The following is a 25,839-nucleotide window of genomic DNA, read 5'->3' on the forward strand; positions in this document are numbered from 1 at the left end:
GTAGCTCAGTGGCAGTGCTTTATAACCTGGCTTCAGTCTTTGCATCAACCAGGTGTCAGGATGCTGCAGAGGGAGTGTTTAAGGGAAACGGGATGGGATTTGATAGACTGCCTTTTGTGGTTACAGTGAAAGAGGTTTACATATTATATACAGGTGCTTATTTTGTACCTCGGGCAATGGAGGGTTAACTGACCTTGCCCAGAGTCACAAGGAAGCTGCAGTAGGAGTTGAACCCAGTTCCTCAGGTTGCTGTACTAACCATTAAGGTGTACTCTTGTTTACAGCTCCTGGGGAGGGGATCTCAGTCATAGCACAATAGGATTTAGGGCCCATGATTGAAGAGCTCTGGCCAAGGATTCTTCCTGCCATGACTGAAGTAAGCTGGAAGGGAATGTAAAATAGGAGGAAAAGCTTCCTAGGGTAGTTGTGACTGAAGGGTTATAGTTGCCATAGTTCAACAAAGGCCAGTCCCCCACACAGAGCAGCAGCTCTCCAAGAAAAGATAAGAGGCTGACAGCAGCAGTTTTTGGCTTGAAACGAGATGCATCACATGGTTGAAACAGAGTTTGTTGCTATATTCTGCAGTTCTGTATAAGCACCAGGATAACAGAGTCTACTTTGCAGTATCATCCATAAAATCTGTTGAACATTAAAACCACCAGGAAGGGAGGGAGGGGGGAGGGGGGGGGGTCTAGGGATAAAAGAAGAAAATGATTTGATGTATGTGGAAGGTCTACAAGTTGTCTGTGGTATCAGTAAGGCTACCTGCCGAGCATTAAGTATACAGATTTCATATAATAAGTCAATAAATAGATTAAAACTTAAAGACTTCCAAAGGAGACAAGATATGTAATTTTATATAGCATGTTTATTGAGAATTCAACATTCTGTATCATATATTGTATTTTCAAAATATCATTGGTTCTTTGTTGTATTTTTCATACTCTTTAATAAAAAGATTTAAACATAAAGAGGCTGACAGCAGGAAAGACCTATAACGCTAAAGCAGCGTTTACCAGAAACTGCAGGTAAAAATAGATCCTGGCTACTGACGTCTGTACCTGCAGACCTCAGCTACTACTCAGCTGACCAATAGCAAGCAAGTCCCACCCAGCTACCCGAGCAGAGAGGTTTCCAGCCCCTCCCCAGCCCATAGCAGAGTGGGTTCCAGCCTCCTCACCCTGCTTAGCAGAAACATAACACCCAGGCCCCTGTCATTTCAGTCGCTTCCATATCATTTCTCACATACAGAGCTACTCCTCCACCTTTACGACCATCTCTATCCTTCCTAAATAGATTATAGCCTGGTACGTTTGCATCCCAAACATTGAGCCATGTCTCCGTGATTGCAACACCATCTGTCTGCCTCTAACGTCTGGGCTTTCAGGTTATGAACTTTATTGCTTAGACTGCGAGCATTTGTGGTCATCGCTTTCCATCTACATTTCAGTGGAATTTTTATCTTCTGTTTAGTTTTTTTGTTTAGTCTCACTTTCTGCTGTGTTGGTAAGAAGTGATTTGCTAAGATTTTTGTTTTCGTTGCTTTCTTTTCTACTGTCGCATCTTGTCTTTAGCTGGAGGTGACCACTTGAAGAGAACTGCCTCCATATGCCACCCCCACCTTCTAGTTTAAATGCCTAGAAATATGTTGTCTGAACTCCGCCCCCCCCCCCCCCCCAAGGATTTCTTTTCCCGCCATAGTGAGATGCAGCCCATCGTTACAATATAGTCTTTTGTTTTTCCATGTATTGCCCCATCCTCCTATGTACCTAAATCCTTCTTGGTGACACCAGGCTTTGAGCCAGCTATTGAAATTCTCAGTACTTTGCAGTCTTTTCTCTCCCTCTCCAAAGGTAGGTAGTACTTCAGAGAAAGCTATTGTTTGTATCTAAGGTTTTAACCCCTCTCCCAGCTCCTGAAGAGCTTCTCTGCGTGGCAAGTGGGGTATTACTGGACAAGTCATTTATTCACAGGTGGATAGCAACATCGGTGTTTTGACTCCTTAGTTTCCTCTCTGATTATAGAGATTATTTGCTTGGTACTCCTGGTAGCTGAGGAGCCTGGAAGGCATTTATTTCACTTTGCATGGCCCCTTGAACTGTGTTTCAAAGTTAATGCCTCTGATAACGGAATCCCCTAGTAGCAACAGTTTCCTGGTGTGAGTTTCAACATTAGTGCTTTGGGGGGGGGGGGGTGTCTTTTCTCCTTTGGCACCTTCGTATCTTTTTGTTCCACCTTCATTGCTTTTTCTTCCGCCTCAGTTCTATTTTCAGGGTCATCACGGTGCTGTAATGGAGCAAAAGAATTCTGTAGGGGAAACACTTTGTGAGGGCAGATGTTTCTGTGTCACATAACGGAGTCTGCCTGAGCCTACCGTGAGCCATCTATTGTTAGGTGGTTTTATCCTTTGAGGCAGTGGTGAGAAGTTGGTATGATTCTGTGCAGTCTTAGAAGCTGCTTTACTTAGCTCCTGCTTTAAACTAGTAAGTTTCACTTTTTCTTTGTTCTGATTTGCTGTTACTCGCCGGTCTGTTTCTCTAGGCTATTGCTATTTACAGTTGTAAACCACTCTGATGATGGTCATGAGTGAACGGTGGTTTAGCAAGCACCTATAAGCTAGTCCAACCTAAACCAACTGTTCCATGGCGTCCCACAGATCAATCCAGAGACTTGTGGGTTGTGTCCCTCTACCAGCAGGTGGAGATAGAGAGAACCTCTGAGGTTTGCTATATGTGAACCTGGGCAGCCAGCTGAAGTCCAAGGTTTCCAGATGGGTGGTTTTCCCGCCCAATTGGGCGGCTTTCCACGACCCGCTGCGGGTCGCGGTTTTTTGGGCGGGTTGTTTTTTCTTTTCCTGTGTCACGTCTGCGGCCGTGACCACCCTCAAACTTACCCTGTTTCTGGGAGTCAGTGGCTGTGCTGGCTTCTGCTTGTCTCTGTGTCTGTCTCTGTCTTAGTTTCTCTCTGGCTCTGTGTGCTGATTGCCTTACTGGACCTCACCTGTGTGGGCTATGCCTGTTCCAAGATGGCTGCCACCTCCTCTATGCCAGTATCCAAGATGGCTCCTGCTTGTCCTTCCTGTGGGCTCACTTCCTCTGTGGGTCAAGCCTCTGTTTGGAGGCAAGGAACTTCCTGCTTCTATCCTGCTGGGGTTGACTCATCAGTGAGTTCCTTTATAAGGAGGGCCTGTGCTTGCAGTCAGGGCCTTCGCATAGTGTCATTGTCTGGTGTCATGCCCAGAGGCCGACAGGTTAGTCAGTGTGTTGCTGCGCTGCTTCTACAGTGGGGGAAATAAGTATTTGATCCCTTGCTGATTTTGTAAGTTTGCCCACTGACAAAGACATGAGCAGCCCATAATTGAAGGGTAGGTTATTGGTAACAGTGAGAGATAGCACATCACAAATTAAATCCGGAAAATCACATTGTGGAAAGTATATGAATTTATTTGCATTCTGCAGAGGGAAATAAGTATTTGATCCCCCACCAACCAGTAAGAGATCTGGCTCCTACAGACCAGGTAGATGCTCCAAATCAACTCGTTACCTGCATGACAGACAGCTGTCGGCAATGGTCACCTGTATGAAAGACACCTGTCCACAGACTCAGTGAATCAGTCAGACTCTAACCTCTACAAAATGGCCAAGAGCAAGGAGCTGTCTAAGGATGTCAGGGACAAGATCATACACCTGCACAAGGCTGGAATGGGCTACAAAACCATCAGTAAGACGCTGGGCGAGAAGGAGACAACTGTTGGTGCCATAGTAAGAAAATGGAAGAAGTACAAAATGACTGTCAATCGACAAAGATCTGGGGCTCCACGCAAAATCTCACCTCGTGGGGTATCCTTGATCATGAGGAAGGTTAGAAATCAGCCTACAACTACAAGGGGGGAACTTGTCAATGATCTCAAGGCAGCTGGGACCACTGTCACCATGAAAACCATTGGTAACACATTACGACATAACGGATTGCAATCCTGCAGTGCCCGCAAGGTCCCCCTGCTCCGGAAGGCACATGTGACGGCCCGTCTGAAGTTTGCCAGTGAACACCTGGATGATGCCGAGAGTGATTGGGAGAAGGTGCTGTGGTCAGATGAGACAAAAATTGAGCTCTTTGGCATGAACTCAACTCGCCGTGTTTGGAGGAAGAGAAATGCTGCCTATGACCCAAAGAACACCGTCCCCACTGTCAAGCATGGAGGTGGAAATGTTATGTTTTGGGGGTGTTTCTCTGCTAAGGGCACAGGACTACTTCACCGCATCAATGGGAGAATGGATGGGGCCATGTACCGTACAATTCTGAGTGACAACCTCCTTCCCTCCGCCAGAGCCTTAAAAATGGGTCGTGGCTGGGTCTTCCAGCACGACAATGACCCAAAACATACAGCCAAGGCAACAAAGGAGTGGCTCAGGAAGAAGCACATTAGGGTCATGGAGTGGCCTAGCCAGTCACCAGACCTTAATCCCATTGAAACTTATGGAGTGAGCTGAAGCTGCGAGTTGCCAAGCGACAGCCCAGAACTCTTAATGATTTAGAGATGATCTGCAAAGAGGAGTGGACCAAAATTCCTCCTGACATGTGTGCAAACCTCATCATCAACTACAGAAGACGTCTGACCGCTGTGCTTGCCAACAAGGGTTTTGCCACCAAGTATTAGGTCTTGTTTGCCAGAGGGATTAAATACTTATTTCCCTCTGCAGAATGCAAATAAATTCATATACTTTCCACAATGTGATTTTCCGGATTTAATTTGTGATGTGCTATCTCTCACTGTTACCAATAACCTACCCTTCAATTATGGGCTGCTCATGTCTTTGTCAGTGGGCAAACTTACAAAATCAGCAAGGGATCAAATACTTATTTCCCCCACTGTAAGCCTGCCTTCTGTGTGGGCTTGCCCTTCTGTTTAGTACCTGTGGGCTGCTTGCCCTTCTGTGTGGGCTGGTGCCCTTCGGTTCCCAGTACCTGTGGGCTGCTTGCCCTTCTGCGTGGGCTGCTAGCCCTTCTGCCTTTAGTCTATGTTTGGAGCCTGCTGTTCAGCCCTGGTTTCCCCGTCTGTGTTTGCAGCCTGCCCTATTCTCTGCTTGTATATTCTGTGTGCACATCCTGAACCTTGTATATCCTGTGTGCACATCCTGGCTGCTAGGCCTCTGCCTTTGCTGTGGAGGTAGCCTCTGCAGGTCAGCCCGGGTTTCCCTGTCTGTGTTTGCAGCCTGCCCTACTCCCTGCTTGTATACTCTGGGTGCACATCCTGAACCTTGTATATCCTGTGTGCACATCCTGGTCCCTGCTTGTTCGTCCTGAGTCCTGGTTTTGGCTAGCTAGGGTTATCCGGCTTTCCGCTCTGCCTAGCTGCCATCGCCCTGAAGGATACTCCTGAGGCAGCAGCGGAGAGAGAGCGCGTTTCTGGGCGAGGGTTTTTTGAAAACCCAGTTTCTGCTATGGATCCCTCTACCAAGCTCTTCCTTTACCGCTTCCAACTTCTCTCGGATCCAGCTCTGCGGAATACTCCTGAGGCCCATGCTGCAAGGAGGTGGATGAGTGGTCCCAGTCCAGCTCCGGGTCAGAGTTCCAGTTCCAGTCCAGCTCCTGAGGCTAAGGCCGAAAGAAGGCGCTGTGGGAGTTCTCCGCTCAGGGCTCCTCAGCAGTCTCGGAGGTCAGGCTGAGTGAGACGTCGGACCAAGCCTCTGATTCCAGTCCAAGTAGTGCCGCCACCTAGGCGCCTGAGTCCAGTCCAGGGGTGCTTCATTCTGAGTCCCCGCTTCCAGCTCAAGTAACGCTTCCACTTCAGCTTCCGAGTCCAGTCCGAGGGAAGCTTTCGATTGAGCCTCGTTCAAGTGGCATGTCCTTTGAAACCCCTGAGTCCAGTCCGAGGGGTGCTTCTGACAGAGTCTCCGAGGCCTATGCAAGTGGCACTCCAGGTCGAGCCTCTGGTTCTTGCCCAAGTGACCCGTCCGGTCAAGCCACTGAGTCTAGTTCGAGGGGGGCTTCTAACCAAGCCTCCGGTGCCAGTCCGAAGGGTGGTTCAGGTGGAGCCTCCGCTTCCAGTCCAGAGGGCACCTCCAATGAAGCTCCTAAGGCCAGTTCGAGTGGCGCTTCAGATCGAGCCTCAGATTCTTGCCCAAAGGGTGTTTGCTGCCAAGCCTCAGTTAAAGTTCTGTCCCTGCCAGGAGGCAGAGGGTGCCTCGAGTTCCTGCTCCAGTCAAGACTCTGATTCCAGTCTGGGTCCCAGTCCCGGTTCAGCTCATGTTCAGAGTTCCCGCTCCAGTCCAGACTCTGATTCCAGTCTGGGTCCCAGTCCCGGTTCAGCTCCTGTTCAGAGTTCCCGCTCCAGTCCAGACTCTGATTCCAGTCTGGGTCCCAGTCCCGGTTCAGCTCCTGTTCAGAGTTCCCGCTCCAGTCCAGACTCTGATTCCAGTCTGGGTCCCAGTCCCGGTTCAGCTCCTGTTCAGAGTTCCCGCTCCAGTCCAGACTCTGATTCCAGTCCGGGTCCCAGTCCCGGTTCAGCTCCTGTTCAGAGTTCCCGCTCCAGTCCAGACTCTGATTCCAGTCCGGGTCCCAGTCCCGGTTCAGCTCCTGTTCAGAGTTCCCGCTCCAGTCCAGACTCTGATTCCAGTCTGGGTCCCAGTCCCGGTTCAGCTCCTGTTCAGAGTTCCCGCTCCAGTCCAGACTCTGATTCCAGTCCGAGTCCCAGTCCCTGTTCAGCTCCTGTTCAGAGTTCCCGCTCCAGTCCAGACTCTGATTCCAGTCCGGGTCCCAGTCCCGGTTCAGCTCCTGTTCAGTGTTCCTGCTCCAGTTCCACTTCAGACTTGGATGCCAACCCGGGTCCTAGCCCCGGTTCCGTTCCTGATACCAGTGTGGGCGTCCAGCCCATAAGTTTTGCTTCAGATACTGTCCTTGATGAAGAGATGTCCTTTCATGTGCATGAGGCCATGAAGATCGGCGCAGTGGGATACGCCAGACAGTGGGCTTAAGGTTGCTTAGAGCTATGTCGCGTCTTTACGCGCTACCTGCTCCTGACTTAGACTTGCTGAAGGTCGCTACGGTGGAACCTATGGCTTTCAATACAATCTGTACGCTGACGACTCCCAGATCTACCTCTCTACCCCCGAAATCTCAACCAGCATCCAGACCAATATATCAGCCTGCCTATCTGATATCGCTGCCTGGATGTCTCAGCGTCATCTGAAACTTAACATGGCCAAAACCGAGCTTCTCATCTTTCCCCCTAAACCCTCCTCTCCTCTCCCCCCTTTCTCTATTTCTATGGATGGCACTCTCATTCTCCCTGTCTCATCAGCTCGTAACCTTGGGGTCATCTTCGACTCCTCTATCTCCTTCTCTGCTCACATTCAGCAGATTGCCAAAACCTGTCGTTTCTTTCTCTATAACATCAGCAAAACCGTCCCTTCATCTCTGAGCACTCTACCAGAACACTTATCCACACTCTTATCACCTCTCGTCTTGATTAATGTAACCTGCTTCTCACCGGCCTCCTTGTTAGCCATCTCTCTCCTCTTCAATCAGTCCAAAACTCTGCTGGGCGACTCATTTTCCGCCAAAGTCGCTATGCTCACATTAGCCCTTTCCTCAAATCACTGGCTCCCTATCTGTTTCCGCATTCAATTCAAACTTCTCTGACCTATAAGTGCATTCACTCTGCCGCTCCCCAGTACCTCTCCACTCTTGTCTCTCCCTACGCCCCCCCCCCTTGGGTACTCCGTTCTGTGGATAAATCTCTCTTGTCTGTCCCCTTCTCCTCTACTGCTAATTCCAGACTCCGTTCCTTTTATCTCGCTGCACCTCATGCCTGGAATAGACTTCCCGAGCTTGTACGTCTAGCCCCGTCTTTGGCCGTTTTCAAATCCAGGGCACCTAGGTTTGTCTTGTGCTTAGAGAGTTGCAGGGAGATAGAAATGTTACTCGTCCCCACCCGTCCCTGCTGGAATCTTACCTGTCCCCACCCGTTCCCACTGGAATCTTTCCCATCCCCACAAGAATTTAACCCGTCCCAACAAGAATTTAACCCATCCCCATGTCAATTTAATGGTACATAAAAGAGAGTTCCGGTCAGCTCTCTGTGTCTCTCTGGATTTGAGCCACAGTGCTGCAAGGAAGGAACGGAACTTGGAACACTCTGGTGCGCACATGTAAGACTCGTCTCTGATTCACTGGCACTGTGTGCTGAGAGGTCTGTCACATGCACGCTCCAGTAGGTCAGGTGACATCTGATGCTCGTGCTTGTGTCAGAGCTGAGGTCTGCGCATCAGCCCGGGAGCAAAGAGGATTAATAGTAACATAGTAAGTGACGGCAAGTAAAGGCTTGAATGGTCCATCCAGTCTGCCCAATAGTCGCACGTCATCAATTCATGATTAAATCAACAAGTGTGATATTATATATTTGATTATGGTCTTTCTGTGACATAGACCATAGAAGTCCGCCTGGCCCTATCCTTATGTTCCAACTGCTGGAGTTGCCGTTGAAGCCCACTCCAGTCTATTTGTCTTCTCATTTGTGGAACACAGACCGTAAAAGTCTGTCCAGCACTGTCCTCGTGTTCCAGCCACTGAAGTTGCTGTCTAAGCCCTTTCCAGCCCATCCTAAACCAGATTGCCATATATGAGACACAGACCATATAGTTCTGCCGGTTATCGGCCATAGTTCATCACAGCCGGAGTCGCCATCTAAGCGTCACTCAGCACATCCACACTCATGCAGCCATTTAAGCTTAGGGTTTTTTTTTTATAACTTCCATTTTCTAATTAGACATCCTCTGTGTTCATCCGGAAGATTGGAGGGTGGCCAATGTAACGCCCATTTTTAAAAAAGGCTCCAGGGGAGATCCGGGAAATTATAGACCGGTGAGTCTGACGTCGGTGCCGGGGAAAATGGTAGAGGCTATTATTAAAAACAAAATTACAGAGCACATCCGAGGACATGGATTACTGAGACCAAGTCAGCATGGCTTGTGTGTGGGGAAATCTTGCCTGACCAATTTACTTCAATTCTTTGAAGGAGTGAACAAACATGTGGACAAAGGGGAGTCGGTTGATATTGTGTATCTGGATTTTCAAAAGGCGTTTGACAAGGTACCTCATGAAAGGCTACAGAGGAAATTGGAGGGTCATGGGATAGGAGGAAATGTCCTATTGTGGATTAAAAACTGGTTGAAGGATAGGAAACAGAGAGTGGGGTTAAATGGGCAGTATTCACAATGGAGAAGGGTAGTTAGTGGGGTTCCTCAGGGGTCTGTGCTAGTACCGCTGCTTTTTAATATATTTATAAATGATTTAGAGATGGGAGTAACTAGCGAGGTAATTAAATTTGCTGATGACACAAAGTTATTCAAAGTCGTTAACTCGCGACAGGATTGTGAAAAATTACAGAAGGACCTTACAAGACTGGGAGACTGGGCGGCTAAATGGCAGATGACATTTAATGTGAGCAAGTGCACGGTGATGCATGTGGGAAAAAGGAACCCGAATTATAGCTACGTCATGCAAGGTTCCACGTTAGGAGTTACGGACCAAGAAAGGGATCTTGGTGTCATCGTCGTCAATAATACACTGAAACCTTCTGCTCAGTGTGCTGCTACGGCTCGGAAAGCGAATAGAATGTTGGGTATTATTAGGAAAGGTATGGAAAACAGGTGTGAGGATGTTATAATGCCGTTATATTGCTCCATGGTGTGACCGCACTTTGAATATTGTGTTCAATTCTGGTCGCCGCATCTCAAGGAAGATATAGTGGAACTAGAAAAGGTGCAGCGAAGGGCGACTAAAATGATAGCGGGGATGGGACGACTTCCCTATGAAGAAAGACTAAGGAGGCTAGGGCTTTTCAGCTTGGAGAAGAGACGGCTGAGGGGAGACATGATAGAGGTATATAAAATAATGAGTGGAGTGGAACAGGTGGATGTGAAGCTTCTGTTCACGCTTTCCAAAAATACTAGGACTAGGGGGCATGCGATGAAACTACAGTGTAGTAAATTTAAAACAAATCGGAGAAAATTTTTCTTCACCCAATGCGTAATTAAACTCTGGAATTCGTTGCCGGAGAACGTGGTGAAGGCGGTTAGCTTGGCAGAGTTTAAATGGGGGTTAGACGGTTTTCCTAAAGGACAAGTCCATAAACCGCTACTAAATGGACTTGGGAAAATCCACAATTCCAGGAATAACATGTATAGAATGTTTGTACGTTTGGGAAGCTTGCCAGGTGCCCTTGGCCTGGATTGGCTGCTGACGTGGACAGGATGCTGGGCTCGTGCAGGACGTCAGACTCACAGAAACAGAAGCCTGCGCAGCCTTCTACATGGAATGTTGCTAGTGGAATAGCAACATTCCATGTAGAATCTCCAATAGTATCTATTTTATTTTTGTTACATTTGTACCCTGCGCTTTCCCACTCATGGCAGGCTCAATGCGGCTTACATGGGGCAATGGAGGGTTGAGTGACTTGCCCAGAGTCACAAGGAGCTGCCTGTGCCTGAAGTGGGAATTGAACTCAGTTCCTTAGTTTCCCAGGACCAAAGTCCACCACCCTAACCACTAGGCCACTCCTCCACCCGCAGAATTGCTTCCATCCCTGCAGGAACCCCGTTCCCGTGCAGGTCTCTACTTGTGCTGTTTGGTTAATGCAGTAACTGTGGAAGACCACAGGAGGGTGCTGTCACATCAGATGTAAGGTACCTGCTTTAGGTTTTACACTGTACATCATCTCCCAGCCTTCTGTGGGTTACCTGTCTAGTGTTGTCTCTTTCAGGTTTTAATCCTTGTGTTTTGAGATTTGAAAACACTGAATCATTCTGTTCCTAGCATCGCTGCCAGTACAGGCAAGAACAGAACTTCTCTTTCAGGTCCCAATGCACAAGCAGCCCTGCTCTCTGCGAGGCAACCCTTGAACCTCTGTCTGATGTTGTAAGCTTTTTCTTGAAGGGCTGCACTTGCTTTGTCCTGCATATTTTTATAGCTCATGATTTATAAAAGTGTGTGATTAAATCACTGAATTCTCACATGCATTAGCACACCCCCATTTTACCCAGCGCTCCGTGTTTACTACTACTACTACTATTTAACATTTCTAAAGCGCTACTAGGGTTACGCAGCGCTGTACAATTTAACATAGAAGGACAGTCCCTGCTCAAAGAGCTTGCAATCTAAAGGACATATGTACAGTTAGTCAAGTAGGTGTTCAAGTTAAATGTGACTCACATAAAACATTAAACTATTTGACATCAAGTTCAGATTACATTGCATTAAATATACATTTCAAACTACTGATCCTTACTTTAAAAGCACACAGGGTAGGGCTTCCTCTTTACCTGATGCATGTGGGAAAAAAGAACCCGAATTATAGCTACGTCATGCAAGGTTCCACGTTAGGAGTTACGGACCAAGAAAGGGATCTGGGTGTCGTCGTCGATAACACACTGAAACCTTCTGCTCAGTGTGCTGCTGCGGCTAAGAAAGCAAATAGAATGTTGGGTATTATTAGGAAAGGTATGGAAAACAGGTGTGAGGATGTTATAATGCCGTTGTATCGCTCCATGGTGCGACCGCACCTTGAGTATTGTGTTCAATTCTGGTCGCCGCATCTCAAGAAAGATATAGTAGAATTGGAAAAGGTGCAGCGAAGGGCGACTAAAATGATAGCGGGGATGGGACGACTTCCCTATGAAGAAAGACTAAGGAGGCTAGGGCTATACAGCTTGGAGAAGAGACGGCTGAGGGGAGACATGATAGAGGTATATAAAATAATGAGTGGAGTGGAACAGGTGGATATGAAGCGTCTGTTCACGCTTTCCAAAAATACTAGGACTAGGGGGCATGCGATGAAACTACAGTGTAGTAAATTTAAAACAAATTGGAGAAAATATTTCTTCACCCAACGTGTAATTAAACTCTGGAATTCGTTGCCGGAGAAAGTGGTGAAGGCGGTTAGCTTAGCAGAGTTTAAAAAGGGGTTGGACGGTTTCCTAAAGGACAAGTCCATAAACCACTACTAAACGGACTTGGAAAAATCCAAAATTCCAGGAATAACATGTATAGAATGTTTGTACGTTTGGGAAGCTTGCCAGGTGCCCTTGGCCTGGATTGGCCGCTGTCGTGGACAGGATGCTGGGCTCGATGGACCCTTGGTCTTTTCCCAGTATGGCATTACTTATGTACTTACCATTCCTTATTCTCCTGCTCGTGTTCTCCGTTCTCTCAATGATCACTGACTTGTTTTACCTGGCCCTAAGTTTGCTCAATTACAATTCACCAGAAATCAAGCTTTTTTTTTTTTTTGCTGGCCCTTCTTTTTGGAACTCCCCCCCCCCCCCCCCCTTCATACCTTTGCAGAATCTTCCTTTAAGGCTTTTAAACCTGTGCTAAAGGCTTGGCTTTTTGAACAAGCCTTTGAAACTATCTAAGTGGTCCTTTGATAAAGGCGCGCTAGCGTTTGTAGCGTGCAGTAAAAATAAGCACGTGCTAAATGTCAGAGATGCCCATATATTTCTAGGGGCATCTCTAGCATTTAGCATGCCAATCATTAGCGTCCACTAAGATGGTTAAGATGGTTGTGCTCTTTAGCAAATGTAGCCTTGTATTTTATTCATGAAGTGGTTGGGGGGGGGTGGGGGTCAACAAGGGCTATACTGAGTGGCTTGGTAGCCTCCATAGCCCTCAATTTTACCCCACCTTCAGCACATTCCAGAACTAAGGGCCAAAGCCTGACTGTGAAGGCCCATAACAGGCTTCTTCACTAACATTTCAAATACCTTTTTTTTTTTTTTTTGTCCAATGGTGGCACTAAACTCTGGTGCCTGCTCCTTTCCAGGCAGTGAGTCTTACTATTGGGCCAACCTAAGAATTCTCCAGAGACAGTTTTCATGTTGTACACAAGAGCTCACGGCACGTTTTTTCCATTAGGTAAAGCACTGAGCGTGTGGAGATGACGTTCAGCCTTTCTCCTCCCCTCCTTTCCTCTCCTCAACCATGCTGGTAGAAGACCAGAAGCTGCTACCTCCTACCAGGGGCGTAGCCAGACACCCAATTTTGGGTGGGCCTGGGCCCAAGATGGGTGAGCAGAAGAACTCCGCCTTGTCCCACAAGTGATGTGGTGTCTCCATCTCTCGCCTACATGGTCTCTCAAACATCCCCCCCCCCCCCCCCACCTCTCCTGCATACCTTTTAAATAGCAGATTTTCACCAGCAGCGAGCAGCAACTAATACACACTGCTCAAGTTGGCCCCACAGCCTTCCCTCTGACGCAACTTCCTGTTTCCGCACAGGCGGGAATACATCAGAGGGAAGGCTGTGGGGCTGGTGCGAGCAGTATGTATCGGTTGTAGGCAAAGATCTGCTATTTACAAGGCATGCAGAAGGGACAGTTGTTGGGAGTTTTTGACGGGTGGGGCTTGAGGATCCCTGCCAGTCACATCATAGGTGGGTTGCTAGTGGGTGGGCCTGAGGCCAAAGTGGGTGGGCCCGGGCCCACCCTTGGCTACGCCACTGCCTCCTACCCCTCCTCTCTCTGATGCTGACGCCTCCGCCTGTCATGTTGGCTTTCCCCATTGCCTCTGCAATTGGCCAACACTGCTTTTCACAATCCCCCATACTGCCCTCACGGGCTGAAGAAAATACGATCAACCAGCCCAGCCGCTACTGCTACCTCCTGTCCTGCCCTGCCCTAAACCTCTGGGGCTAGGGCCGTCAGGATGCCCCACTCCCTCAGCCACAACCAGCAGCAGATTGGGTCCGGCCCTTCTAAACCCTGCTTCTCCTGCACTTTCCTTCCTTTTTCTTCAGTGCTGATCTGAGCCACATGGGAGGAAGGGGCGAGGTTGGGGCAGTGGTGGTGATTAAAAAGAAGAACACACGTGTATGAACATCTGTCTGAAAAAGCTCCAGTGTTTTTACAGCACTAACAGATCTAGTAGGGTGTCTGCAGTAAAAGATACCCGCAAAGCATTAGAGACAATGATAGTGTATATCAGAAACATATGTGCAACCACGTCTGGGGTGAAAGTCTGGATATGGAGAATGATGCTTCATCATCCCTATAAGGACCAAGGGGAGAGAAGGAGCATCATAGCATGATCTTCGATGCCCGAGCGCTGCTAGGTACAGTGAGAAATTGAAGGAACTGGCCCAAGGTCACACGTAGAATCGGTGAGGGAGGGGCTTTGAGTTCACGACTTCAGATCACTGAGGCTTGTGGAGCTCTCACTATTTACATTTGCCTACTTTACCCCAGAGCTGCTGTTTGACACACTGTGGGGGGGCCCAGGGCAGAAATAGGAGCGGGAACCCCAAAGTCCACCAGCAGGCTGTGCTGCTTTCAGTTTCAGACAGGTGAGGTGCCCCCTGTGGCACGGGGGCTCAAGGCAGTTTCCTTGTTTGCCAATCCTTGTAGTCTTCCTTTCTACACAAAGCTCATTGTTTTCTGTGATGCCAACAACCAGTACTAGGCCACCCTTCAAGGGTGGGGTGGTCACTGAAGGACCCACCCCACAATAGCCAGGCCCCCTGCAACCAGTCACAGAATCTATGACAAGCCAGAATTGGTGTGTAGAGCCTGAGCTCTTTCATTAAAACTTGGGGACCATGGGTCAATTTCAGCAGACAGTGGAAAAGGTTTTGAGGGGGTACCCCCAGGTACCCCCTCAAAACCCCCAACAACCATGACCTTTTTACCTTAGTTGTGACTTGAGACAGGTTTTTCCTGCATCTTGTGCTTACCAGGGCCATTCTCTCCTCCTTACTAGCGACGGGTTTTTCTTGTGTGAAGTGCCATGGATGCTTCAGCGGTCTCCGATAAGACGACGCTGTTCCGCCAGGAAGCCAGTGGAGTCACCTATAGAATCCCAGCGCTGCTGTACATCAAAGAAATGGGCACCTTCCTGGCGTTCGCGGAGAGGCGCGCCACATGCAGAGACAGAGATGCAGAATACCTGGTCATGAGACGTGGGCTAACACAAGGTGATTCAGTTCAGGTAGGTGACCGATGTGGTGCACGCTGGCGTAAATGATTGACTTACTGGTTCTGTCCTCTGAAGGCATCCGTTTTCCATAACAACATCTGTTTATACCTTATTAGTCTTTTAACCTGAATTCCCTCATAAGGTTATGCCTTATACAAGCGAGAGGTGCCCATAGGAAATACGGGAATTAATGCATGGCTTTTATTTAACTCAAATTAATAGCCAGATTAACTAATTAAGTTCTGATTAAAGAAATATGTAGAAACTTACAATCTCTCTGTGTTTCAGTAAGATGTTATGTTTAAAATTTCCACACAGTCAATACCACATATTTACTCTAGCTTTTACCCCCCCCCCTCCCCCCACCTGTTTGGTGAATGGACTTAAAACTTTGTGCTCAAAAGAGTCTGATTTAAAAACAGAATTTCACTGTAGTAGCATTTCTGATGTTTGCCCAATTTGAATAGAGACCTCTGACAGAAAGAGTTCCTTTCTCTCCCCACCCCTGTCTCCATGGCACATCTTTCCAGTTTTTCTGCGGGCCTGGAGACCACCTCTTTGTTTTTTTTCTTTTTTTTTTCCCCACATACTCCAGCTCTCTCACTCACTGTCGCTCTTACTCTGTCATTGTACTTCTCTCATTCTTTCTCCCTGTTACATAGGATTTGTCCGCGTAGATCGCACCCACTACAATTTTGGAGGAGCAGCATCTCGCATAATGGCCAGTCTGCACAAAGAGTTTTCTAATCAAGCTGCCCTTGCTCTCATTGTAGCTTTAGGTATTGTCTTTGTTATACACCGAGAGGACTCCTGAGGATGGCACACTCACAGAAACGCAGCCCGTGTAGGATCCATTGGTATAGGACAAGGGTATGAGTTTCAGCTACCTAAGTGCATAAGTATTGCCACACTGGGACAGACCAAAGGTCCATCAAGCCCTGCATCCTGTTTCCCAACAGTGGCCAATCCAGGTCACAAGTACCTGGCAGAAACCCAAAGAATAACAAGATTCCATGCAGAACCCCAAAGAGTAGCAAGATTCTAGAATTCTAAGTAATAACAAGGTTCCATGCAGAATTTTAAGTGTAGCAACACTCCATGTAGAACCCCAAAGAGTAGCAAGATTCTATTCAGAATCCCAAGTACATAAGTATTGCCACATTGGGACAGACCAAAGGTCCATCAAGCCCAGCATCCTGTTTCCAACAGTGGCCAGTCCAGGTCACAAGTACCTGGCAGAAACCCAAAGAATAACAAGATTCCATGCAGAACCCCAAAGAGTAGCAAGATTCTAGAATTCTAAGTAATAACAAGATTCCATGCAGAATTTCAAAGTGTAGCAACATTCCATGTAGAACCCCAAAGAGTAGCAAGATTCTATTCAGAATCCTAAGTACATAAGTATTGCCATACTGGGACAGACCAAAGGTCCATCAAGCCCAGCATCCTGTTTCCCAACAGTGGCCAATCCAGGCCACAAATACCTGGCAAGATCCCAAAAAAGTTCAATACATTTTTTGCTGCTTATCCCAGAAATAAGCAGTGGATTTTCCCCAAATCATTTTAATAATGGTCTATGGACTTTTCCTTTAGGAAGCCGTCCAAACCTTTTTATGTTTCAACAATTTTTTATTGATGAGGTCACATGGTATACAATTCCATCTCAGTCAATATAAATCGTATAACAGCGAAGTCTAGTACACATTACTAAACCTGAAACCTCCATCATCAATGTTTTCCAAACTTTTCTCCCCTATCCCTTCCTTCTTGTCTTATCCTTTATTTATAATGTGTACATGTATAATTACTGTGCAGTTGCATAACTATTAACAGTAAACTTTTATATGAAACTCCAATATTTATAACTCGTGTTTTACTCAGCGTATTATCCCAACAGTATTTACTGGCGGGTCCTCTTGATGTGCTCCTTCAAAGGATTGTTCTCCTATCTAATAATGCACATGTCCCTCTATTATGCATTGAACATTACCCTACCCACTCGTCCAAACCTTTTTTTAAACCCCGCTAAGCTAACCGCCTTTACCACATTCTCTGGCAACGAATTCCAGAGTTTAGTTACAGGTTGAATGAAGAAAAATTTTCTCCTATTTATTTTAGATTTACTACTTTGTAGCTTAATTGAATGCCCCCTCGTCCTAGTATATGTGGACTGGTATATATGAATTATTTTGTTTTATTAAAATTGGATTATCATCCTGGAACAGACTTGTTGTGGTTACTTCCACTCCTTTGTTTGGTTTCTTTTGTTGAACTGTGGAAGTGTTTGGTTTTCTCTTTTTTTTTTTTTTCTTGGATATAGGATTTGTCACCAAGCCATTAATGGTATCTCCTGTCATTGGCGGTTGGCAGGCTAACATTCAAGTACTAGAGCTTGGCATTTTATGATTGGTCCATCTTAATGAGGATTATGTCATGATGGTTGGTTCTACAATGCAAAGGCCTAATCGGCTTAAGCATATACAACCCATCCCCTGATAGGCCCATCAAAGAGGAGTCTCCGCAGAACTAACCTCTGACCACCTTCTTGGGCGGGCATAATTGGTTTTGGGTTGTCATGTCCTTGGGCTGTTCCCAGGTCACGATTCTTCTTCTGTCCCATGATCTCACCTAGAGTAAACAATCCAGCTCCATGTTGCAATGCTCTTTGGTAGACCAGTTTGGCTCAATAATGCTGACAACTTAATTCTCCTAAAAATACAGTACAGGCTTGGTCTGAACAGCTAGGAAGCAAAGCCTAATTTATCTTAACATCCCTATAGCCTACAGGCCCGACGCCACCCCAAAACTAACCATAACGGATCTTTCATGTCCTTGTTGCCATATAGCAACTGAAATACTTTCAGAGGAGAAACCACAAAAGCAGAAGACTATAGCCCACTACGTATAAAAGCGTTTACAGAATGAGTATTGTGGCCAGCGGGGCTCTTCTAAAAACAACAGGAGGATGGGAATAAAATACTTTATTCCTTAGAGAGCCCGACTCGGCACCGTGTTTCGGCTAAGTGCCTGCCTCAGGGGTCTAAAATCAAATAATATACAATAATATAAATAATGCATATATAAAACATATAAAAAAATCTATATAGATAAAATACATAAACAAAAACTATATAAATCTCAGAATAATAAAAATAAAGAATGAAAAGAGTAACAAATTAATAAAATGCATACAAAGGGTAGATATAAGAATACTAAAATAAATGCACATATTTATAAGTTATAGATATACCAATATAACCAATGAAAACATTTATGACGCGCTTTTCTCCACTTCACAGATAGCGTGGATTTCTACCACATAACCTTAAAGACTTTGACAAACTATACAGAGGTGCATTCTTTGACAAAAATGTATATTTGTTCTTTTTGACATTATGTTGGAATTATAATTTCATGTGCATTCTTTGAGAATAATGTCCTTTTGTTTTTATCATTACGTTAAAATTTCATTATAACTTCATATGCATTGTTTTCAGTTTTAGTCTGTCATAAAAGTTTTCATTGGTTATATTGGATCTGTAACATAAGTATGTGCATTTATTTTAGGATTCTTATATCTGTATGCATTTTATTCATTTGTTACTCTTTTCATTTTTATTTTCTTATTCTGAAATGATTTATATAACTTTTTGTTTATGTATTTTATCTATATAGATTTTTTTTATGTGTTTTATATATACACTAGTAAAACATGCCCGTTTCGTGCGGAAATGAAACGGGCGCTAGCACGGTTTTCCTTCCGTACCTCCCCCCCTCCCTACTCACCCCTTCGGCGTTCTGAAGGCACTGACTGCCATTGTTGCGGTCCTCGGCACGCCACCTTCAATCTGCTGCGTCGTTGGTTGTGAAGCCTGTGACACCATTGCTCCGCCCTCGACGTCATCACGTTTGACGCGAGGGCGGGGCCTCAACACAGTGTTTTCGGTGGCTTCACCACCACGAAGGCTTCGAACCGGAAGGAAACGCCCGGAGGACCTGACAGTGACGTCAGTGTCCTCAGAACGTTGAGGGTGAGTTTTATTATATAGGATTATTTATATTATTGTATATTGTTTGATTTTAGACCCCTGAGGCAAGGCACTTAACTGAAATATACTTTCAGCATAAAAATATTATAGGCATGAAAGGGTTAAATGGCCAAAATTATCCATTTAAGTGCCACAAACTTTTTGTTTTAAACGGTGCCACTGCTGACCTTGTAAATGCTTTTAAATATCAACCTGACGATATTTAAAATAAGCCAAATAATGGCTTAACGTGGCTTAATCCTATTTTAACCTGTGTGATAGGGTGACGTCCTTTGTCGTCGGTTGCAAAGTATCTTATTTTATTTTCATACATCACAGGAATAACAAGAAAGGACTTAACAAAGATCGGGGTTTCCTGTCACATTATTATAAACCATAAAACAAAATCTCAAAACACTTTTCATCACGGAAGGAAAAAGCCTCAGACTCCCCGCCCATGATTATTAAACATTGACATGGAGAATATTCAGATTTATATGGTTCTGTTTGAACTACATAGACATGCAAAATGTGACTCTGAACCTCTGCTGCCTCTGTCGGTGGGACCGTGACAGTTGTTTCAAGCAGTGTTTGAGAAATGGAGTGCCTCGGGGATCGGTGCTGGGGCCGATTCTGTTCAATATATTTGTGAGTGACATTGCTAAAGAGTTAGAAGGTAAAGTTTGCCTATTTGCAGATGATATTAAGATCTGTAACAGAGTGGACACCCGGGAGGGAGTGGAAAACATGAAAAAGGATCTGAGGAAGCTAGAAGAATGGTCTAAGGTTTGGCAATTAAAATTCAATGCGAAGAAATGCAAATTGATGCACTTAGGGAGTAGAAACCCACGAGAGACGTATGTGTTAGGCGGTGAGAGTCTGATAGGTACTGAGGGGGAGAGGGATCTTGGGGTGATAGTATCTGAGGATTTGAAGGCGACGAAACAGTGTGACAAGGCAGTGGCCGTAGCTAGAAGGTTGTTAGGCTGTATAGAGAGAGGTGTGACCAGCAGAAGAAAGGGGGTGTTGATGCCCCTGTATAAGTCGTTGGTGAGGCCCCGCCTGGAGTATTGTGTTCCGTTTTGGAGGCCGTATCTTGTTAAGGATGTAAAAAGAATTGAAGCGGTGCAAAGAAAAGCTACGAGAATGGTATGGGATTTGCGTTACAAGACGTATGAGGAGAGACTTGCTGAACTAAACATGTATACTCTGGAGGAAAGGAGAAACAGGGGTGATATGATACAGACGTTCAAATATTTGAAAGGTATTAATCCGCAAACGAACCTTTTCCGGAGATGGGAAGGTGGTAGAACGAGAGGACATGAAATGAGATTGAAGGGGGGCAGACTCAAGAAAAATGTCAGGAAGTATTTTTTCACAGAGAGAGTAGTGGATGCTTGGAATGCCCTCCCGCGGGAGGTGGTGGAAATGAAAACGGTAATGGAATTCAAATATGCGTGGGATAAGCATAAAGGAATCCTGTGCAGAAGGAATGGATCCTCAGGAGCTTAGTCGCGGTTGGGAGGCGGGGATAGTGCTGGGCAGACTTATACGGTCTGTGCCAGAGCCAGTGGTGGGAAGCGGGACTGGTGGTTGGGAGGCAGGGATAGTGCTAGGCAGACTTATACGGTCTGTGCCAGAGCCGGTGGTGGGAGGCAGGGATAGTGCTGGGCAGACTTATACGGTCTGTGCCAGAGCCGGTGGTGGGAGGCGGGGCTGGTTGGGAGGCGGGGATAGTGCTGGGCAGACTTATACAGTCTGTGCCATAGCCGGTGGTTGGGAGGCGGAGCTGGTGGTTGGGAGGCGGGGATAGTGCTGGGCAGACTTATACGGTCTATGCCCTGAAAAAGAGAGATACAATTCAAGGTAAGGTATACACAAAAAGTAGCACATATGAGTTATCTTGTTGGGCAGACTGGATGGACCGTGCAGGTCTTTTTCTGCCGTCATCTACTATGTTACTATGTTTGAAGCTAAGTGCTGTTTTTTGAAATCATGTATTTTGTTCTTCACATTTTTCACTTAACATGTAGCTTTTTGATTTGAATCTGCTATTTTTGGAAGTTTTTTTTTTTTTTTTTTTAGCCTGAAATGTGAATATTCTCCATGTCAGTGTTTAATGGTCATTGGCAGGGAGTCTGAGGCTTTTTTTCTTCCTTGATGAAAAGCATTTTCACACCTCGTTTCATGCTTTGTATACTTGAATCACTGGAGTTTTGATTTCACACCCCAGTTCTCCTGTTTTGTGGATATTAAACATTAAAAATCATAACATTCTACTGCTCTGATCACCCATCTGTCTCTCTGTTTCTTACCCCACCCCTGCCTTTCCCTCGAGATTGTCATTGCAATGATGATTCATTTATATATTCTGATATTGTAATCTTTTTGTTTATACTGTCCCGACCTGAGGAAGAAGGTTCTAGCCTTTGAAAGGTAAGTTAAAAAATATATTTAAGAGTCCATCACCCTATTTTCCACTTTTTCGATTTATTTATTTTTTTGTTTATTAACCTTTAAAGTGGACTAATAGCCTAATGGTTAGAGCAGCAGTTTTGGAGCTGGCAGGCCCAGGTTCAAATCCCACAGCAGCTCCTTGTGGTCTTGGGCAAGGCGCTTAACCCTCCATTGCCTTGGGATGGCAGGGGGTGGTGCTGGCAACCTCACCCTGCTAAGGGCCTGCCATGGAAACCGTCACGCTTGTGGCAGCCCCTATAAGCCGTTCACGGCTTGGTGCTTGCGCAGAGGGGACAGAGAGAGAGAGAGCGAGAAAGTGGACTAACGTGGCCCCATGCTGTTTTATCCTAATGGATGACGTCATCCCAACACCCCTATACAAACTGTATAGAGCTGTTTGGTTTTTCAAATCAGTCAGCTTTGTATAACATTCCTTTTTCTTAATTTAGTAGGGCAATTAGCTGGCTTGTGTCTTGGTTTTCTCAGACTGTAGACCCTCGTAATGGGCTATAAACTTTAACCAATGTCTGTTTATTTCAAACAGGCTTATACATAACACAGGGACATTTTCAGTGAAGGACCACAAAGAGTGACAGGTATTCATTACAAAGGGCAAATGATGAATATTTGAGAAAAATACCAAAGAAACAGAGTTATGTGAAGGTGACCTTAGAGTTGAAGAATACCATAGTAACATAGTAGATGACGGCAGAAAAAGACCTGCACGGTCCATCCAGTCTGCCCAACAAGACAACTCATGTGTGCTACTTTTGTGTATACCCTACTTTGATTTGTACCTGTGCTCTTCAGGGCACAGACCGTATAAGTCTGCCCAGCACTAGCCCCGCCTCCCAACCACCGGCTCTGGCATAGACCGTATAAGTCTGCCCAGCACTATCCCCGCCTCCCACCACCGGCTCTGGCACAGACCGTATAAGTCTGCCCAGCGCTATCCCTGCCTCCCAACCTCCAGTCCCGCCTCCCACCACTGGCTCTGGCACAGACCGTATAAGTCTGCCCAGCACTAGCCCCGCCTCCCAACCACCGGCTCTGGCATAGACCGTATAAGTCTGCCCAGCACTATCCCCGCCTCCCACCACCGGCTCTGGCACAGACCGTATAAGTCTGCCCAGCGCTATCCCTGCCTCCCAACCTCCAGTCCCGCCTCCCACCACTGGCTCTGGCACAGACCGTATAAGTCTGCCCCGCACTATCTCCGCCTCCCAACCTCCAGCCCCGCCTCCCACTACCGGCTCTGCTATCCAATCTCGGTTAAGCTCCTGAGGATCCTTTCCTTCTGAACAGGATTCCTTTATGTTTATCCCACGCATGTTTGAATTCCGTTACCGTTTTCCTCTCCGCCACCTCCCGCGGGAGGGCATTCCAAGCATCCACCACTCTCTCCGTGAAGAAATACTTCCTGACATTTTTCTTGAGTCTGCCCCCCTTCAATACCAGATAAGTAAGAGAGAAAATATAAGGCATTAAATGATTGGACAAATTAAGCTTCAGGTTTCAGCCTGGGTACCTTTTGTACTAGATCAGAATCTGACAGCTTCCAAAGGGAAAACAGAGAGAGAGAGATTTTATTTTCCTTATACTGAAATTTGGACTGATATAAATAAGAATTCAATTTTCTGTAATACTGGGATAAAAGAATTTTTATTGTAACCATTTATTTACTCTAATAAACATTTAGCATTATTATAAAAGAGAAAAAAACTGAACTCTTAAAGTGTTTTTCCCTTTGTAAGAAAAGCTTGCTTTTTTTTCTAGTCTCTTCTGTTCAGCTCCCTTTAGAGGCAAGAAGGGAGTTCCCTATAAGCAAGACCCTTGGCTCTGCCCAGTGCTCCTGCTGGCATGTGTAAATGGACTGCTTTTCCAGGACCATTAAAGCAATTTAAATAAAGGGTCAAGGATTTGATAGGCCGCCTTTCTGCGGTACAACCAAAGCGGGTTACATATTACATACGGGTACTGTATTTTCCCTAGTGAGCTCACAATCTACGTTTTTGTACTTGGGGCAGTGGAGGGTTAAGTGATTTACCCAGGATTAGAAGGAGCTGCAGTTGGAATCAAACTTGGTTACCCTGGTTCTCAGGCCACTTAGGCTGCTCCTCCTTTATTGAACTCTCCCTAGTTTTTAACTTTTAAAAGGAAAGAAAACCCTCATTAAGAGGACAGGCAGAAGTATTTTAACTTCTATTAACTGTTAATTCCCTGCAATAAGGAAATGCATTTTCTGAAAGGAAGTATTTGCTGAAATACAAGCCTTAGCACTTGAAATAAAATATAATTACAGATGATAACGTTAGAACTGTGAATGTAAATCCGCCATTCAGACTGTGGATATATTTCCAAACGTAATGGTAATTAACAAAAAGGATAAGAGAGTATCAAAATATATAGAAATACAAAAAAAAAAACTCTCTTGAATCAATTGCAAGATACTTTGCGAAGTGCAACCAAATAATTAATGAGCAAGGGGAAAATCCCTTGAACGTTGAAGACACGCAGCGTCTATAGTTATGGATGATGTCACGCACGCCTTGAGACAGCCCACGGTAGCGAAACTCTGGCCACAGTCGGTGTGACTGACCCATTCTGCATGTTGTGTTCGCTATTTGAAAGCTTAAGTTATTTCTTACACTTTTGGGATCCACAAACTGTTACTCCTGTGAAGTTTTAGCAATAAACAGTATAAGAGACCAGGTTTTTGTTTAATACCGATGAAGAAATTGGACCCATGTTATTTCCTCCATACCCTCTTTCAAAAAAATATGGAGGGTGGAGGTTGGGGTACAGAGGCTTTTTCCCTTGCTCATTAATGATTTGGTTGCACTTCACAGGCATATAGTGTTATAGGAAGTATCTTGCAATTGATTCAAGAGACCTTTTTTTTTATTTTTTTTTATTTCTATGTATTTCCAAATGTGTCATCTCCCCTTCTGAAATTATGGATTGTAATGTATTCAGCAAAGTTTCTGTGTGAGCTCTCTAACCTGTCCTCATTCTTCTGCTTTCTTGCAGTGGGGCTCCATCACCCCACTGTCTTTAGCTACGTTACCATCTCATCGGACCATGAACCCGTGTCCTGTGTTTGAAAAGAAAGACCAGGTCGTGTTTCTGTTCTTCATCTGTGTGTACCAAGACACCACCGAGTGCTACCAGATCTTCTCGGGGAAGAATGCATCCAAGCTGTGCTACATCTCCAGCAAGGACTACGGTATGACCTGGAGTCAGCTGACAGACCTGACCCAGGAAGTCATTGGAGAGGACATCGCCAACTGGGCCACGTTTGCTGTAGGCCCAGGACACGGGGTCCAGCTGCAGTCTGGCAGGCTAATTGTTCCAGCATACACGTATTACATCCATTGCAGATGCTTTAGCCTCCCCCTTGTGTGTTTCACAAGGTCACACTCGTTTGTTTTATATAGTGATGACTTGGGGGGCACCTGGCATTGTGGGAAGCTTCTGAGCAAGCAGAACACGGGGGAGTGCAGCATGGCAGAGGTGACGTGTAATGATGGCACCTGCCTTCTGTACTGTAGTGCCCGTACCACATACCATAGGCGGGCTGAAGCACTCAGCAAGGACTTGGGCCTTAGTTTCGAAATGCCTTACCTCTCTGAACAGCTGTGTGAACCTCCTCATGGCTGCCAGGGTAGTGTGGTGAGCTTCATACCTCCAGAAAAGTATCAAGGAAAAAGGAATGATAGGGAAGTCAGTATCACCCAGAGGCCTGGCCTGGAGAAAGCTCAACTCTTTACCCCTAAGCATAGCCTATCGTGGTTCCTCTATTCCCACCCAACAAACAGAAGGAAGCGGGTAGACCTGGGCATCTATGTGAATAAATCCCCCCTCAGTCCCAACTGCTGGGACGGCCCCTGGATCGTGAATAAGGGGCCAAGCGGATATTCTGATCTGACCGTCTGCGAGGATTCCTTCCACTTCGGCTGCCTCTTCGAGTGTGGCACGGTGGAGACCTGTGAAGAAATAGTATTTCAAAAGATCTCGCTTGATGTGCTCCTGAAGGACTAGATGGCACCTCTATCCCACCACTTCCCTACCCTAGGCAACTTAACCCTTGCTCTTCCTGAGGAGAGCGGGCATTGCATTGTCACTATGTGGAGGTTTGGCTATAAAGCCTGTGAGGTGGGGGTGAAACTCATATGCAGTGACAGCCTTCACCAGCAGATGTCTTAGTAAAGAGTGCTACCAAATTTAAATTTTAACAATTTTTATTGATGGCAATGCACACAGTTAACAAGGATGTATACTACAAGAGCAATAAACAGAACCAGGTAAGTACATAAGTATTGCCATATTGGGACAGACCAAAGATCCATCAAGCCCAGCATCCTGTTTCCAACAGTGGCCAATCCAGG

At 46.0% G+C, this 25,839-nt stretch overlaps 1 protein-coding gene across 2 annotated transcripts in view; it reads left to right on the top strand.

The window, feature by feature from the left end:
- Nucleotides 1-25,802, top strand: part of NEU3 (neuraminidase 3) — a 29,903-nt gene extending 4,101 nt beyond the window's left edge. For both annotated transcript variants that reach the window (XM_030200001.1, XM_030200002.1), the window contains exons 2-3: nucleotides 14,751-14,978; nucleotides 24,482-25,802. In XM_030200001.1, the coding sequence (XP_030055861.1) occupies nucleotides 14,778-14,978; nucleotides 24,482-25,492 (1,212 nt within the window). In that variant the 5' untranslated portion in view covers nucleotides 14,751-14,777 and the 3' untranslated portion in view covers nucleotides 25,493-25,802. The remainder of the gene's footprint in view (nucleotides 1-14,750; nucleotides 14,979-24,481) is intronic.
- Nucleotides 25,803-25,839: the final 37 nt, after the last annotated feature.

Source organism: Microcaecilia unicolor, chromosome 4, assembly GCF_901765095.1.
Source record: "Microcaecilia unicolor chromosome 4, aMicUni1.1, whole genome shotgun sequence".
NCBI lineage: Eukaryota > Metazoa > Chordata > Amphibia > Gymnophiona > Siphonopidae > Microcaecilia > Microcaecilia unicolor.